Source organism: Neoarius graeffei, chromosome 1, assembly GCF_027579695.1.
Source record: "Neoarius graeffei isolate fNeoGra1 chromosome 1, fNeoGra1.pri, whole genome shotgun sequence".
NCBI lineage: Eukaryota > Metazoa > Chordata > Actinopteri > Siluriformes > Ariidae > Neoarius > Neoarius graeffei.
The window spans coordinates 52,743,974-52,761,340 of NC_083569.1; the positions used below are offsets into that span (position 1 = coordinate 52,743,974).

At 39.5% G+C, this 17,367-nt stretch overlaps 1 protein-coding gene across 1 annotated transcript; it reads right to left on the reverse strand.

Moving 5' to 3' along the window:
• Positions 1–1,996: 1,996 nt before the first annotated feature.
• On the reverse strand, positions 1,997–16,508 carry LOC132894431 (uncharacterized). The gene is made up of 7 exons (XM_060934248.1): positions 16,094–16,508; positions 7,425–7,552; positions 6,325–6,484; positions 5,539–5,638; positions 5,258–5,342; positions 4,930–5,023; positions 1,997–3,873 (listed from the first exon to the last, which is right to left on the reverse strand). Exons 1-6 carry the CDS (start codon positions 16,200–16,202, stop codon positions 4,943–4,945), a joined length of 663 nt encoding a protein of 220 aa, XP_060790231.1. The 5' UTR covers positions 16,203–16,508; the 3' UTR covers positions 1,997–3,873; positions 4,930–4,942.
• Between the last annotated feature and the right edge of the window lie 859 nt (positions 16,509–17,367).

The window sequence follows — 17,367 nt, forward strand, 5'->3', positions numbered from 1 at the left end:
ACCAGACTCAAAAGGGAACACATTGTCTGCTGGGACAGCAGATAGTGAGATCATTACAGTATACAGGTGTAAAAGACAAACAGTATGAAGTGTGCTGAACAGATGCTCAGGATTGTTCAGTCTTTATAGTTCTTTGCTAAAGATCTACACCCAAGTGAGATAATGCACTGAAGCAAGAGTGAGATTTGTTTTTGGGAAGTATAAATCTTTCGAATATCAAGAGACCATCCACATCAGCAGAAGCTGAGTCATGTGCAGAAACCCCAAATGGAAGCAGAGCATCAAGATAAAATCTTTTATTAGTAATCGTACAGTACTGCTCTATAATATCTAATGTAGTATTGTGTATAGTAGTTTTTGATGTAGCCACAGACTCCGAACCCTCATAATAGACATACAGTCCCCTTCACAATTATTGGCACCCCTTGTAAGATGAGTACAAAGGGTTAGAAAAAATACACCTTTTAGTGAAGTAGCTTCATCTCACACTGGAAAAAAAAATTGAAAATCCAACCTTTAACTGAAAAAAAAAATCAGAAAAAAGCAAAAAACACATCACTATTATTGGCACCCCTGCATTTAATACTGTGTACAACCTCCCTTTGCCAGCACTGACTCTTCTCCTATAACATTTTATAAGGATGGAGATACAGAGCAGGACATCTGAGACCGTTCCTCTTTACACAATATCTCAGGGTCTGAGGCCCTTTCTTGTGCTCTCTCAGGGGACTGAGATGGCCAGGGCAGAAGCTTGAGTCTGTGGTCAGAGAACCATTTTTGTGTAGAGTTCGACATATGCTTCGGATCATTGTCCTACTGGAAGGTCCAATGGTGACCCAGTTTTAGTTTCCTGGCAGAAGCAGACAGATTTTGATTTAAAATGTCCTGGTTTCCAGGGCCTTTGGAGGAAAAACAGCCTGAAAACTTCACAGAACTTCCACCATATTTTACAGTTGGGATCAGGTTCTTTTCATTATAGTCATCCTTCTTTTTACACCAAACCCACCTTGAGTGTTTATTGCCAAAAAGCTCCATTTTTGTTACATCAGACCATAGAACACGGTTTCAGGCAAAGTTGTAGTAGTGTTTCACAAACTTCAGGCGCTTACGTTTGTGGTTAAATGACAGAAAAGGCTTTTATTCTGGCAGACCTTCTAAATAATCTGTTGGCATGGAGGTGGCATCTGATGGTGGTTTTGGAGACTTGGAAACCCCAAGATTTTACTTTTTTCTTCTAATTCACCAACTTTTTTTTGCCTCTCTTATCCTCCTCCTCACTGTCCATGGGGCAAAATAAACTTGGGTCTCCTTCCAGTCAAGCTTGTAACAGTTACAGTTGGTGTCTACTTATTATTATTATTATTATTATTATTATTATTGCCCTAACAGTAGAAATGCATATTTTCAGGCAAGTAACTAATTTTTTAGAACCATTCTCTGACTTATGAAGGTCAACACACTTCTCCCTCATTTGGTTTGTGTGTTCTCTTATCTTTCCCATGTTGATGGATGACTAAAGGGAATTTGGCCTCTGCGTCACCTCATATTTGTCCCCCAGTTAATCAGAAAGTCATGGATTACAGCTTGAAAGTTCCTACACACTCCAATCAACTCACAAATGTACAATTTAAATGGGAAGCTTGCTTCAATTACATTGTGTTCACTATCATTTTCAGGGGTGCCAATAATAGTGGCAGGTGTTTTTGTTGAAAATAATTATTTTTGATAAGGGATTTGTTTTTCTCCGAATAAATGTATTTCAATTAAAGGTTGGATTTTTCTCATTTTTTCAGTGTGAGATGAAGCGACTTCACCAAAAGGTGGATTTTTTTAAACGCTTTTATTCATATTTACAAGGGATGGTAATAATAGTGGAGGGCATTGTTTGAGTAAAAAACATAAAATGAATGTACTCATAGATTGTATTTAATGATGGTGGTGATGGTGGTGGTGGTGAAGATAATTTGTATTGATGGTAATAGTAAAATTCTAAAAATTAAAATAAATGATATTTTATTTAGATTTGTTGAACATAGCAACAGACATATTACTCTACATTCATAAATGGGACTCATACTGCAGTGGAGTGCAAACGTTAGCATAGATTTTTAGAATCTTTGATAGAAAAAAATGTCCATCTACTTTACAATTTATATATCAACAATAAAAATGAAAACAGATATAAAGGAAAAGATACAGTATGTGCCCACAAACTGGCTGCAAAAAGACCTCAGTAAACAAAGCAACCTGATGCTACATGGTTATAATCTGACTACAGAATCTATCAAGAATTTATTTAGGAATTATTATTTATCCAAAATCAAGAATTTATTAAGGAATTGGATTGACATTCGCTAAAAAGATTTCCGCTTATGATTATGGATTACCACTAAAAGACAGGACATGTCATTTGGCTAGCAAACACTTTCCAGTGGTGTAACTCTAGAACATCTGGTGTCCTGTAAGTGGCTAAATGATCCTAATTGGTAGTATAGCCTACAGTGACCAGACATATATACTCCATGTCTCATAGAAACTCTGAACATTTATACTAGAAAAAAACTGATGGCATCAGTGCCAGAGTGGCTAATTGGGAATACCAGGAGAATTCCCACTGGGCTGCATGTTGGTCTCATCTCTCATCTCATTATCTCTAGCCGCTTTATCCTGTTCTACAGGGTCGCAGGCAAGCTGGAGCCTATCCCAGCTGACTACGGGCAAAAGGCAGGGTACACCCTGGACAAGTCGCCAGGTCATCACAGGGCTGACACATAGACACAGACAGCCATTCACATCTACACACAAACTCCGCACAGAAAGGCCCTCGTCAGCCATGGGACTCAAACCCGGACCTTCTTGCTGTGAGGCAACAGCACTAACCACTACACCACCAGGCCGCCCCTGCATGTTGGTGACACAATAAATTTCATATTACTGTTGAAACACACACACACAGAGCAGCAATTTTTTCAAAAGATTTTGAAAGTATCCAAATGAAAAATTCCAACCCCTCCCTTCAGCTCTACTTCCAATGCCACTCCTTTAAAACACATGAACGCATACTGCCTGTCTACAGCTGAAGGACAAGTCCAGAAGAGAGCATGTTTGGGGAGAGGAGTGTAGAGCACGGTTGTCAATCTCACGCCGGTCCTGGAAGGCATACAAGGCCCTTGATGCTTACAATTTTTTTCTCTGTGGACATGTTCAAGATATAATGTTTGACAAATATGACATCGAGGACATCACTTAACCAGATTCCAAAAATCACATTGTTGCTGAACAAGCATAGCTAGCTAAACATGTCCATTATAGGCAACTCCTCACTGAGAATATGACCTAGCTATCTAGCATTTAGCCACAACCTCACCACAACCATATTCTCTTGGCCTAGAAATGTGTCTGATTCAGTAATATGTGACAAAAATTAATATAGCCCTGTGATAAATTGGCAACCTGCACTGAAACTGACATAGATAATGGATGGAAAACAATGTGTTTTTGAACATTTTTCAGTACTGACACCCAGCAACAGCACCACAGTTTAGAAAACAAATTCTGGCCTGCTGTTAAAATTTTTTTTTCCATATTAGAGTGGTGTGTATCACTCAGGCATTAAAAATTAAAGGCAGGAAAATATCAGTCCCAAAATAACACAAAGTCAACAGAAAACTATTTTGAAAGAAGTTTCTCTCATGACCATCTCAGTCTCCAGCTCTGATTTGAATAAGGCAATGAAGAACATCTGGCAGAATTATAGAAGATATCACATTTGATAGTATATTATGGCTGCACTTTGGCTAGGGTAACAGTGTATTTGCAAAGCTGCACTGTTTTCCTTCTTTGCTGAGCATCTTCATCTGGAATATGTTCATCCTAAGTACAAAGACAAACAGACAACAATTTTACAATGAACAAAATTAATTAGTTGAACTATAACTCCACTCAATAAGATCACATGCTTTCAGCTTTAGCTTCATTAATATAAATCGAGTGTACCCTTTATAAACAATATTTATTCCAATATTCATTTCTTACACTATTTCACCACATTTTTACTTGTACCAGGGGCGTCACTAGGCCTGTTTTACTGGGGCACATGCCCCAGTAAAAATCAGCTGTGCCCCAGTAAGAAAAAGTTGAAAGATTTTCGTAACAAACTAGTTTCTTTGGCAGATCATTTATCTACTGTAAGTTGTAGGACAGAGTGTGTTTCAAACTTCTATCGCCTCTTCTTTCTAACTAATTTTCTGATTGGTCTGGGAGATTCTCACTGTAAACATAGCGTGCATGCGGCGTCCCATGAATCCATTTAGCCTACTGGAGAGATGAGTCTACTCTTTGGATGAGTCAGAGAACGGGCTCTAGATGAGTTAAGGTAGCGCAAAGTTTTTGCAACAAAACTAAGCAAACCATATTCTAACAAACCCATTAAACTATATCGAATTAAACGATATTAAATTACTTTTCCAGATGGATATCAGACAATTCTTCTCACGAAGCAGAGACAGGGCAGGGAAACAGTGACAGATGAGGAGGAGGGTGAGAGAGGTAAGATTAAGGTTGTAGGCTATGTGCTAGTCAGTCATAACTAACCAGCTAAGTTCGTGAATCGTGAGAGTTGAGGTGACACATTTAGCATCAGCATGCATTAAAAGCCCAAATGCCAACAATAATTTTTTTGGGGACTGGGATGTGTTTTCCGTCTTGTTGACCTATTCCTCGCATAACTTCATCCACGAGAGCATGAGAATTATCCACTTTGCATAGGTTGGGGACAGGAATGTTAAGGTGCATTGTGCGGGGGGGAGTGCCCCAGTAAAGCTTAATTCCTAGTGACACCCCTGACTTGTACTAATCAAGAAACATCTGAGAACTTCACAAAATATCTTTCTATAAATTATCCTAAGGGTATGCAAATGTTTGCACAACCTGTATGTGGTGATTAGAATCCGCGCTGTAGGCATGTCGACTCCGCATGGATCTTATCCACCACCTCTTCTTTAGGCACATAGAGCTCTAGGTTCTGTGAAAAAAACAGAAACACAATTATTCCAAAATCAGTTCATCATCCTTAACTCAAAGGCCTCGGATATGAAAGACAGTTCACAGGTTTATAGGAATCTAACCAGTAAAAGATGCATTTTGCATGAATGTTATTTGTATTTATGGCATATTAAAAACTGAGCAGCTGCAAAACCATAATCAGTGCTATGATTGCAATGATGATTATCTCTCTCAAAATAGTGCAGCAGATTACCCTTATCACTTCTCTGTTATTGTCCATCATATCCTTGAAGAGATCTGATGGCCTGGGAACTTTGGGGAGAATCTTGTCCTTGTACCTGTAGAGAAAGTTCAGCTTTTTATTTTGAGCATTAACATTAACTTTAGTAATGGGCTTGCAAACAAACACTTGTTGCATGTTAGAATTTAAGATTTTTAAACCATTTATTTGGACCTCTGAAAACCTCTGACAATGGACAAGGTAAATATTTAATTTAAAAAGTAAACAGATGAAGTACGAATAATGATTATTACCTCCTATACAGCACTATAGCAATGAAAAGACAAGCACACACTATTACAGGGATGATTATCATAACCACTTTAAATGGCACACTTGGATCACCATTCACACCTACAAAAAAAGAGGAATTCTTCATTTGAAGCAGAATGTATAAAGTTTAAAAATAAATGTACATATGTTGGATAAATAGCCACAGTAATATAATCATTAATTCACAATTATTCACCAAAGGTGAAGTGAATATCTGTAAATAATAATCGAGATGAAATCAAGGTTGTTATTCACCGATATTCACTGAGCCTGAGGCAGATAATTGTTTTAATATAAACACACAGGTGATTATTTTAAAAAGTTGTATTTTTAAAAAATCATTTATTTCAATCTTCAAAAGCGGCATGCAAATGTAATAACGGCGCGGCGCAGGCTTGTGTCACTTATCTACACTGACTCACATAAAATACTTTGTATTGAAATCGATAAAATAAATCCCAATTCCACTTTACCTTTGAATAGTTTTAGACCAAACTTCATACCATCTTTAGTGCTTTTAGGAACAGCGTTTTCTTTCATCATTTCTAATTCTTCCTCATTTACGGTGACGAAGCGATTTGCCGCCATTTTGCCGAGTCGCTCGATGTGATTTCCAATAAATAGCCAGAATTTCTCAACAAATTAGCATGCATGATTTTCTATAATCACCTGTGCATTTATACTAATATCTATTAATTGTAATACAAGTAGGTTTTAGTGACTTGGTCTCTTGAGAGGTAGAAAAGTGTATAAGGGTGTCACTTTACCAAAATACACAGGTTTGCTCATGTCACTGTCAGGTTCAGCTTTTCCACAGTACATTGTATCGTATTTTGCCTGCACTTGAACAGTGTACTTGCAGGCAGCGTCGTATTCCACCTTGGTGAGCCATTTGTCTTTTTCAGTTGCAGTAACATCGACTGGTTTCTATTTAAACATACACAGAAAACAATTTCTAGTGAATAATTTGAAAAAGAAATGACAGACTATACTGTTTGTGCTATAAGTTCACTTTGTGTGATCAAATTTCTGGAAAACTATTTAGAAGTTTATCTAAATTCATATTTATGAGAATATAAGGAAGGGTGGCATGGTGGTGTAGTTTGAGCCCAGTGGCTGATGGGGGCCTTTCTGTATGACGTGTGTATGTTTCCCCCACAGTCCAAAGACATGCAGGTTAGGTTAATTGGTGTCTATAAATTGACCATAGGTATGAATGGTTGTTTGTCTCTATGTGTCAGCCCTGTGATGACCTGGTGACTTGTCCAGGGTGTATCTCGGCCATAGTCAGCTGGGATAGGCTCCAGCTTGCCTGTGACCCTGTACAAGATAAGTGGCTACAGATGATGGATGGATGGAGAATATAAGGAATAAAATGTTTCCAAATATTATATAGTGTGGCATTATAAGTCTGTTTCCATCCATCATCGATACTGCTTATCTGTCAGGGTTGCAGGTGAACGGGACCCAATCCCAGCTGGCTTCAGGTGAGAGGCAGGGTACACTCTGGACAGGTTGCCAGTCTATTGCTGGGTTAACATAGAGACAAATAACCACTCACACCTATGGGCAATTTAGAGTTGCCAGTTGACCTAATCCACATGTCTTTGGACCAGAGCACCCATGCAGGCACAAGGAGAACATGCAAACTTTGTACAGAAAGGCCCCAGTCAGCCACAAGGTTAGACCCCAGAATGTTGGCGTGAGGCAACAGTGCTAACCACTGCACCACCAAAAAGTTTGCTTGTATAGTTAAAAAAAAATGAAAAAAGAAAAGTTGAATGCTACATTGCAAAAGCTCGATAATATATATATATAAATAAAGCACAATCAGATAATATCAGAATTCATGCAGGAAAATTCTCACCTCATTGCATTTTCTGTACTGAAACGTGTATTGCCAGCAGTGAGGTGAACTTGAGTTAGGGGGGCTTGCTATAAAATTCAGATGACTTCCATTCTGAATTATTTCAACTGTGGGTGGTGGTGTTTTCACTGCAAAATGATGGAATGATTGAAATTATTAAAATTGAAAAAAATATATAATAAAGAACATTAGATAGATAAGATAAAGATGATAAAGATAGAAATTAAGAAAAGCATTAAGCACTATTTTGTGGAGAGAATTATTAGTCCATTATTAGTAAATAAGTGAATTTTACCAAAAAATGTCTACAAAAATGGTTATATCATATTCATTAATCACCTAGGGTAATTTCGTAACTAAGGCAGTACATACAGTGTCTTGCAAAAGTATTCATCCCCCTTAGTGTTTGTCCTGTTTTGTCGCATTACAAGCTGGAATTAAATGGATTTTGGGGGGGGGGGGGGGGGGTAGCACCATTTGATTTACACAACATGCCTACCACTAAAAAGTTACAAATTATTGTTTTATTGTGACACAAACAATAATTAAGATGAAAAAAAAACCCACCCAGAAATCTGGAGTGTGCATAGGTATTCAACACCCCCCGATAGATAGATAGATAGATAGATAGATAGATAGATAGATAGATAGATAGATAGATAGATAGATAGATAGATAAAAAATCAATACTTTGTAGAGCCACTTTTGCTGCAATTACAGCTGCAAGTCTCTTGGGGTATGTCTCTATTAGCTTAGCACATCTAGCCACTGGGATTTTTGCCCATTCCTCAAGGCAAAACTGCTCCAACTCCTTCAAGTTAGATGGGTTGCATTGGTGTACAGCAATCTTCAAGTTATGCCACAGATTCTCAGTTGGATTGAGGTCTGGGCTTTGACTAGGCCATTCAAAAACATTTAAATGCTTCCCTTTAAACCACTCCAGTGTCACTTTAGCAGTATGTTTAGGGTCATTGTCCTGCTGGAACGTGAACCTTCATCCCAGTCTCAAACCTCTGGCTGACTCAAACAGGTTTTCCTCCAGAACTGCCCTGTATTTAATGCCATCCATCTTTCCTTCAGTCCTGACCAGCTTTCCTGTCCCTGCAGATGAGTAATATCCCCACAGCATGATGCTGCCACCACCATGCTTCACTGTAGGAATGGTGTTCTTAGGGTGTTGGGTTTGCACCACACATGGCATTTCCCATGATGGCCAAAAAGATCAATTTTAGTCTTATCTGACCAGAGAATCTTCTTCCATGTGTTTGGGGAGTCTGCCACATGCTGTTGGGCAAACTCCAAACATGTTTTCTTAGGCAATGACTTTTTTCTGGCTACTCTTCCATAAAGCCCCGCTCTGTGGAGTGTACGGCTTAAAGTGGTCCTATGGCCAGATACTCCCATCTCCGCTGTGGATCTTTGCAGCTCCTTCAATGTTATCTTTGGTGTCTTTGTTGCATCTCTGATTAATGCCCTCCTTGCCCGGTCTGTGAGTTCTGGTGGGCGGCCTTCTCTTGTCAGGTTTGTAGTGGTGCCATATTCTTTCCATTGTGCTATAATGGATTTAATGGTGCTCCCTGGGATATTCAAAGTTTGGGATATTTTTTATAACCCAACCCTGATCTAGACTTCTCCACAACTTTGTCTCTGGCCTGTTTGGAGGCTCCTTGGTTTTCATGTTGCTTGCTTAGTAGCGTTTCAGAGTCAGGGTCCTTCCAGAACAGGTTGATTTTATACAGACATCATGTGACAGATCATGTGACACTTTGATTGCACACAGGTGGATCTTAATCAACTAATTATGTGACTTATGAAGTGAATTGTTTGGACCAGCTCTTATTTAGGGGTTTCATACGAAAGGGGGTGAATACTTATGCACACTCCAGATTTCTGTTTTTTCATCTTAATTATTGTTTGTGTCACAATAAACAACAATTTGCACCTTTAAAGTGGTAGGCATGTTGTGTAAATGAGATGGTGCTGACCCTCCAAAAATCCATTTAAATTCCAGCTTGTAATGCGACAAAACAGGACAAAAACCCAGGGGGATGAATACTTTTGCAAGACACTGTAACACAGTAGAATAACTGACTGTTATACCATACTATACAAGGGCATTATATAGCCTGTATGTAGTGAAATCTGTCAACTAACATGGCTCCAATTATAAAAGGGCTATTTAACCAAACAACTGACTATGAGTCAAACCTCCATCAGGTTTCCACATTTCCTCTGCATTATTTCCCTCAAGTTCAGTATTCTCTCTCTCTCTCTCTCTCTCTCTCTCTCTCTCTCAGGATTTCCCTAACAGCCCTAGACTTTCCTTTTAAATAAAAAGAACTTGTGTCTATCTGTGAATGGTTAGGTAATAAACCATAACTGCATATCATTGCCCCAGGGTGACTATTATAAATGTACATTTATATTTTATAAAAACATTTTAATAAAACCTTTTTTGCTGTGTATATATATATACAGTGTATATATATATATATATATATATATATATATATATATATATATATACACACATACAGTATATATTATATATACACAGTATACATACAGTATATATATATATATATATATATATATATATATATATATATATATATATATATACACACACACACACACACACACACACAGACATGAGTGTGTTCCTGGGAAATACGCCACTCGTATTTTTCATATGAGCTACATCTGAGACATTGAGAACTACAACCGTGACATGTTTTTTGCTTGTGATGTGAGGAAATCGGTGAATTGTTATGATACATTTAGGTACTTTTTGTTTGTGAATGTGTCTATATAATAAAAAGAAAATCACACATTGGCTTGAATATATGACGTTTATCTTCTCGCGTTGAAAAACTCGTATTTTTCATATGAAATACATCACGGATCTGAGTGACATTTAAATAATATTGGCTGGCATTGAGTGGTATATCAGATATATTCCATTCAGCTAGCATGATACTGAACAAGTTGAAGACAAGGACATGTCGAAAACGATTTAATGATAAACACATGTACATGATTTGAACTAACTTTATGCTTATTTTTGTTACAGTAACATATTTATTCATCCATTATCAGTAGCCACTTATCCTGGTCTACAGGGCTGCAGCCTATCCCAGCTGACTATGGCTGAGAGGCGGGGTACACCCTGGACAAGTCGGCAGTTCATCGCAGGGCTGACACATAGACACAGACAACCATTCACACTCACGGTCAATTCAGAGCCTGCATGCCTTTGGACTGTGGAGGAAACCGGAGCACCCAGAGGAAACCCACGTGGACAACATGCAAACTCCACACAAAAAGGCCCTTGTCAGCCGCTGGGCTTGAACCCAGAACCTTCTTGCTTTGAGTCAGCAGTGCTAACCACTACACCACCATGCCGCCCTACATATGTTGTAATATACAACCCCGATTCCAAAAAAGTTGGGACAAAGTACAAATTGTAAATAAAAACGGAATGCAATAATTTACAAATCTCAAAAACTGATATTGTATTCACAATAGAACATAGACAACATATCAAATGTCGAAAGTGAGACATTTTGAAATTTCATGCCAAATATTGGCTCATTTGAAATTTCATGACAGCAACACATCTCAAAAAAGTTGGGATGGGGCAATAAGAGGCTGGAAAAGTTAAAGGTACAAAAAAGGAACAGCTGGAGGACCAAATTGCAACTCATTAGGTCAATTGGCAATAGGTCATTAACATGACTGGGTATAAAAAGAGCATCTCGGAGTGGCAGCGGCTCTCAGAAGTAAAGATGGGAAGAGGATCACCAATCCCCCTAATTCTGCGCCGACAAATAGTGGAGCAATATCAGAAAGGAGTTCGACAGTGTAAAATTGCAAAGAGTTTGAACATATCATCATCGACAGTGCATAATATCATCAAAAGATTCAGAGAATCAGAAAGAATCTCTGTGCGTAAGGGTCAAGGCCGGAAAACCATACTGGGTGCCCGTGATCTTCGGGCCCTTAGACGGCACTGCATCACATACAGGCATGCTTCTGTATTGGAAATCACAAAATGGGCTCAGGAATATTTCCAGAGAACATTATCTGTGAACACAATTCACCGTGCCATCCGCCGTTGCCAGCTAAAACTCTATAGTTCAAAGAAGAAGCCGTATCTAAACATGATCCAGAAGCGCAGACGTCTTCTCTGGGCCAAGGCTCATTTAAAATGGACTGTGGCAAAGTGGAAAACTGTTCTGTTGTCAGACGAATCAAAATTTGAAGTTCTTTATGGAAATCAGGGACGCCGTGTAATTCGGACTAAAGAGAAGAAGGACGACCCAAGTTATCAGCGCTCAGTTCAGAAGCCTGCATCTCTGATGGTATGGGGTTGCATTAGTGCGTGTGGCATGGGCAGCTTACACATCTGGAAAGACGCCATCAATGCTGTAAGGTATATCCAGGTTCTAGAGCAACATATGCTCCCATCCAGACGACGTCTCTTTCAGGGAAGACCTTGCATTTTCCAACATGACAATGCCAAACCACATACTGCATCAATTACAGCATCATGGCTGCGTAGAAGAAGGGTCCGGGTACTGAACTGGCCAGCCTGCAGTCCAGATCTTTCACCCATAGAAAACATTTGGTGCATCATAAAACGGAAGATACGACAAAAAAGACCTAAGACAGTTGAGCAACTAGAATCCTACATTAGACAAGAATGGGTTAACATTCCTATCCCTAAACTTGAGCAACTTGTCTCCTCAGTCCCCAGACGTTTACAGACTGTTGTAAAGAGAAAAGGGGATGTCTCACAGTGGTAAACATGGCCTTGTCCCAACTTTTTTGAGATGTGTTGTTGTCATGAAATTTAAAATCACCTAATTTTTCTCTTTAAATGATACATTTTCTCAGTTTAAACATTTGATATGCCATCTAGGTTCTATTCTGAATAAAATATGGAATTTTGAAACTTCCACATTGTTTGCATTCCATTTTTATTTACAATTTGTACTTTGTCCCAACTGAGAACACTGATACCACAAGAGTTGAGTTTTATTTCTAGCAGTTCCATACAGTAACATAATGCTGCCAGTTTTACTCATCAGACCAGAAAAGAAATGCTGTTTAGTTCAACTATCCCAGTGTGGCAGCGGGGGCGTGGTCAAGCGCCGGTCTGTGACAGGAGGGCGGAGTCAGGGAAGGTAAGTGGCAGAATCTCTTCACCTGAGAGCAATTAACCTGTGTTTGTGTGTCTTCCCAGCAACCACGCCCTATATAAGGAGAGAGAGAGAGCAGAGGAAGTGAGCTCTCTCCCGCACCAGATGACTTGTGTGTGTGTGGCTGGGAGAGTATACATTGCTACTGAAAAGTGCAAAATAAAACAGTTTTTGGAACTCAGTTCTGGCCTGCCGTACTTCTGTGCTCCACCCACCTACTCTGACTTCTACACCCAGTTTACAAGATGTCTCGATGTACCTGGATGTGTTTATTGTCTAGCATAGGCGGTTTTAAACGGGGGCAGTGCCCCTGTAAAATTGCTCCTGGCCCCTGTTATGGCCCCTGTGCTGAACAGATAATAAGCTTTATTAATTTCGACGTGCGCTGGCTCGAAGATCGGAACTGACATGACGGAGTGTTCTACACGGACTCCTTAAAGCGCTACACGCACACTGTTACCTGCAGCAGAAAGATCAGCAGCAGCGCGAATTGTAAACTTCGGACGTGAGAGATAACAGCTGCAGCCCTGCAAGAACTAGGCTACTGCAAAGGGGCGAAGGTAAGGAAAATTATTCAATTTTGTAACATCAGTGTTTGCACATATCCGTGTTTTACTGTTGTTGTTCACTACAATAATAAATACGTTTTATTGCGCTTTCTTAAAAGTGCGTTGCACAGCAATAAGTAGCCTAACTTTTTTTTTTTTAAATATTTTTGGGAAATGGGTAAAATAACCGACGGTGTTTAACCTTCTTGTAAAACTCGAATGGCCTTGTGATATGTAGAGGCTACATTCCTCTCCGTTTACTTTACCCTGGGTGCCCACTACGTCGATCGCGATCGACCGGTCGATCTCGAAGGCAGGGATGGTAGATCTCATGATTGATATGTAAATATTAATATATTTGTTATGAAAAAAAAACGTCGTGGTCATTTTTACATGTAAACAAATTCGCTTTTTCCCTGAAGCGAAATGTCAGCCAAGCACTGCGTCAAAAAAATTGTTACATTGGGTTACCATGACAACCAGCAAAATGAAACTGCTGGTTTCAAAGATGCAGCGCCGTGATTTAGGAAACTTCCGAAACCTCGCCTCGGAGCTGGAGATGCAAGGGAGGGCGTTTGCGCAACTTAACAGTGCGCGCTACACTGAGCAGATTGAAATTCTCCAGTCGGAGTTTGAGAAGCGATTTCAAGACTTTGCTTTGCTCGAGCCACTAGCTACATTCATGTGCCACCCATTCGGGGAAGATACTGAGGTGGATTCCCTCGCCTCAAAATTTGCGGCACTGTTTCAGCTGAACACGTCTGTGCAAGACGAGATGCTGCAGTCTGACATCGAGTTGAAGTCCAGGGCGCATGGGCCGTTTTGGAATTTACTCACGGAGGCGAAGTACCCGAACATGCGACAATGTGCCACCTCCTTAACCGCATTGTTCGGCTCCACTTATTTGTGCGAGTCGGCCTTTTCGCATATGAAGATCATTAAGTCTAAATACCGCTCCAGTACGTCCGACGATCATCTCGAGGCCTGCTTGAGGCTCGCTACCAGCAGCTACTGTCCGGACTATGCAGCCCTCTCTGACTCCCTCCAGTGCCGATCATCATCGGATTAAGATCTGATTTAGGGCCTACATCAATCAGTATGCTATGTATTAATGTTGTGCTGTTGCTAAGTTCCACGGTAAAAAAAAAAAAGAAAAGAAAGAAGGAAAAAAATATAAAAGAAGGAAAAATGTTTTTATATAAAATTGTTGTAAATGTCAAATCTCTGTCTAGCAGGCTATACAAAAGTCAATTGATGTGAACAAAAATGTTTTAGGGTTTACAACGCCTGTCTGGATGCATTTAACTTTTTTTTCTAAACATAACCCTTTTTTTTTTTTTTACAAACAGTGGGCTTGTTTCATGTTTACATATTAGTAGTTTGCGGTTTATAAAAGTTAACAGTGATTTGAACAAAAATACGTTTAGGAGTACAAAGCTTATGCATTTAACATAATTTGAATGTAAATTTCAGTCACCTTTTTGTATGCATGTTTGCATATTATTAAACAAACTGCATATGAATGGTTATAAATCAAAACAAGTGTCATTATTATTATTATTATTATTATTATTATTATTATTAGTAGTAGTAGTAGTAGTAGGCCTAGTAGTAGTAGTAGCAGTACTAGTAGTCATAGTAGGCCTAGTAGTGGTAACAACCTAGTCCGAGTAGATCATATTAACATGGTCATTTTAAAAGTAGCTCGCGAATCAAAATATTGTGGGCACCCCTGGTATAGGCCTACTGTAGGCTATCATCATGAAAAGGAGCAAGAAGGACATTATGTCCTTTTTTGCCCCTGTTGGCAAAAAGCAACATAGAGAGAGTAAGGAAGATGAAGATTATGAAAGAGGAGAGAGCCAGAGGTGGTGGTTGGAGAGGTGGAAAGTGAGGCATCTGAAAGGCAATCTGAGAGTGAGGATGAAGACATTCAGGATCAGATTGAGGGACAACCCAACGAGTCATTGGGACAACCATGCATATCAAGTACAGCACCATCAGGTTTGTGATGTTGAACAAATGCATGTGTGTGAGCAGTGTTGGCCTACAATTCATATAGCCTACCCTGAAAGTGTGAAGTCTGAATAATAAGTAATAAATATAAAATATAAATAATAAATTAATAAATGAATAATGATAAATAAATGTTGTTCTCAGTAGCACTCTCATATTTACTGTATTCATCTTTCTCCAGATATCAGCAAGTGCTTGGACGACACTCCAGTGCAGCCACATCTGAAGAAAAGGTTCATTGTGTGCAAAAATAGAAATCTTATTTTACAAAAAAGAGAAACATGGTTTTAAGATTTATTGAGCACAATTTATTTTATGTTTAGGCTATTGAGACAATGTTTATCTCATTGTATTTATGCTCAATGTGTTTTGTTTTGGTTTTAAATAAACTAAACTAAACATTTTGAACGCTTAAATATTGCCATGTTTTGTCCATATGTGCCCCCCTGAAAAAACACTGGCCCCACCTCGGCCCCCCTAGTAATTTTGGTCTAGAACCGCCACTGTTGTCTAGGTTATGAAAGCTCCATTATGCTCAGCTGTCAGACGCACTGTGTAGGCGATGAGTGTTACGAGTGAACGCTTCCTAAGAAAGAACAATCGCAAATAATTTACGTCATCCGGTTCCGTGAAAACTACAGGACATGCTGACTGTATAAACAAAGATGAACAAGAACATTTCTTGTCTATACTGTGTATTCTGCCTCAGTACTGGACTAGATATTATCCTGACATACAGCTTAGACATTTTCCTAATTCAAAGCACTTTTTCTGGACTATTTTCTGTGCGTTTTGGGTTTCCTCCTTCTCTTAAACACTTCCGAGGAAAGATACCGTCAAGACATGTCAGCTAAAACACCGAGTCGAGTCCAGGGACAAGAGAATGGTGAATAAACTGTACCTGGTTCTGTAGTAACTTCAGACAAGAGGGCGAAGAAACACATGAGGAGACTTATTATTAATAAGTCGACGATTCGGTTTCCGCAAAACACTCTCACTGTTTTCAGCATGTCGTAATTCCTGTTAAAACCCCGACACTTTTTAACCAAAGGTAGTCTACTGTTATGAACGCTCCTTGAAGGAAGAAACAGAATGTAACACGTTTCCAGAACACACGCAAAGTGAAAGTACACAGCTTAACTTTCAAGATCATCTGTCTGGGAGGAGAGAACGAGCCGAGTCACTGGAATTACACCACACGTGTTTAGTCTCAGACGGAGGAAGTGTTTAGCCTATACAGTATAGCATGTGCTGTATCTAAAGTGCATTTAATCTACTAATTATTCCGTTATTTAATTATAGCCTCAAAGGGTGTGTGTGCGTACGTGGGTGTGGGCGTGTCCAGTGTTCTCACTCATGCGTAGGTGTGGGCGTGTCCAGTTTTCTCAGGCTACTGTAGACTCCAGCTAGGGTGACCACCTGCTCATAAGCCCAAGGGGGGACAAGGGGTATGTTTTTGAGGGACAATGTGGGACGCCGCCCCCACTGCACCGCGCCAGCCGCTGGAAGACTCACAGATAGTGGTTTACCCATTTCTAGCACATACTACCTTACATGGTATATCAATAATACCCTATTCTGCTGTTATTGGTGATGTATGGTCATGAACAGGCCACCAAATGTGTTGTTTTTTTAAATAAACATTCATAATATTTTGACCATTCAATGACTTGACAGACACACTTCCACTTATGATTTACTGAAGCTACTCAATTTTATTTATTTTCCATTACAATTTATTCACTTTATATCAATCATAATATAATATTGAGTGTGAGGCTTTGCAGTGCATCAGTACAGCAGGAATAGTGACAAGTCTCCATTTAGTTTTCAGTGGATTAACAGGAATTGTAGTGGCTCAGCACCACAGAAACAGTAGAAAAAAAGTCTCTTAACTCACAACCACAGCTTTGTGCCACAATCTCCTGCCTGATATGATATTGCGTGTTGGACAGTGTGATACACACTCGTCACCTCTGCTGCAGTCACTTTGTCAGCTAGAGAGTCGTTTTTGGGTCGGAGGAAAGCAACCAGTCAGTTGTGAGGGGTGTGTGGTTTTGTTCTACAGTCTATAGTGGCGACGGTGGTGTGCTGAAATGTCAAGTACTCGTAATATTCGTTTGGCTGCCTGGGTGGCCCGGGGAGCGACAGCCCCCTCAGCAAGCATCGATTATG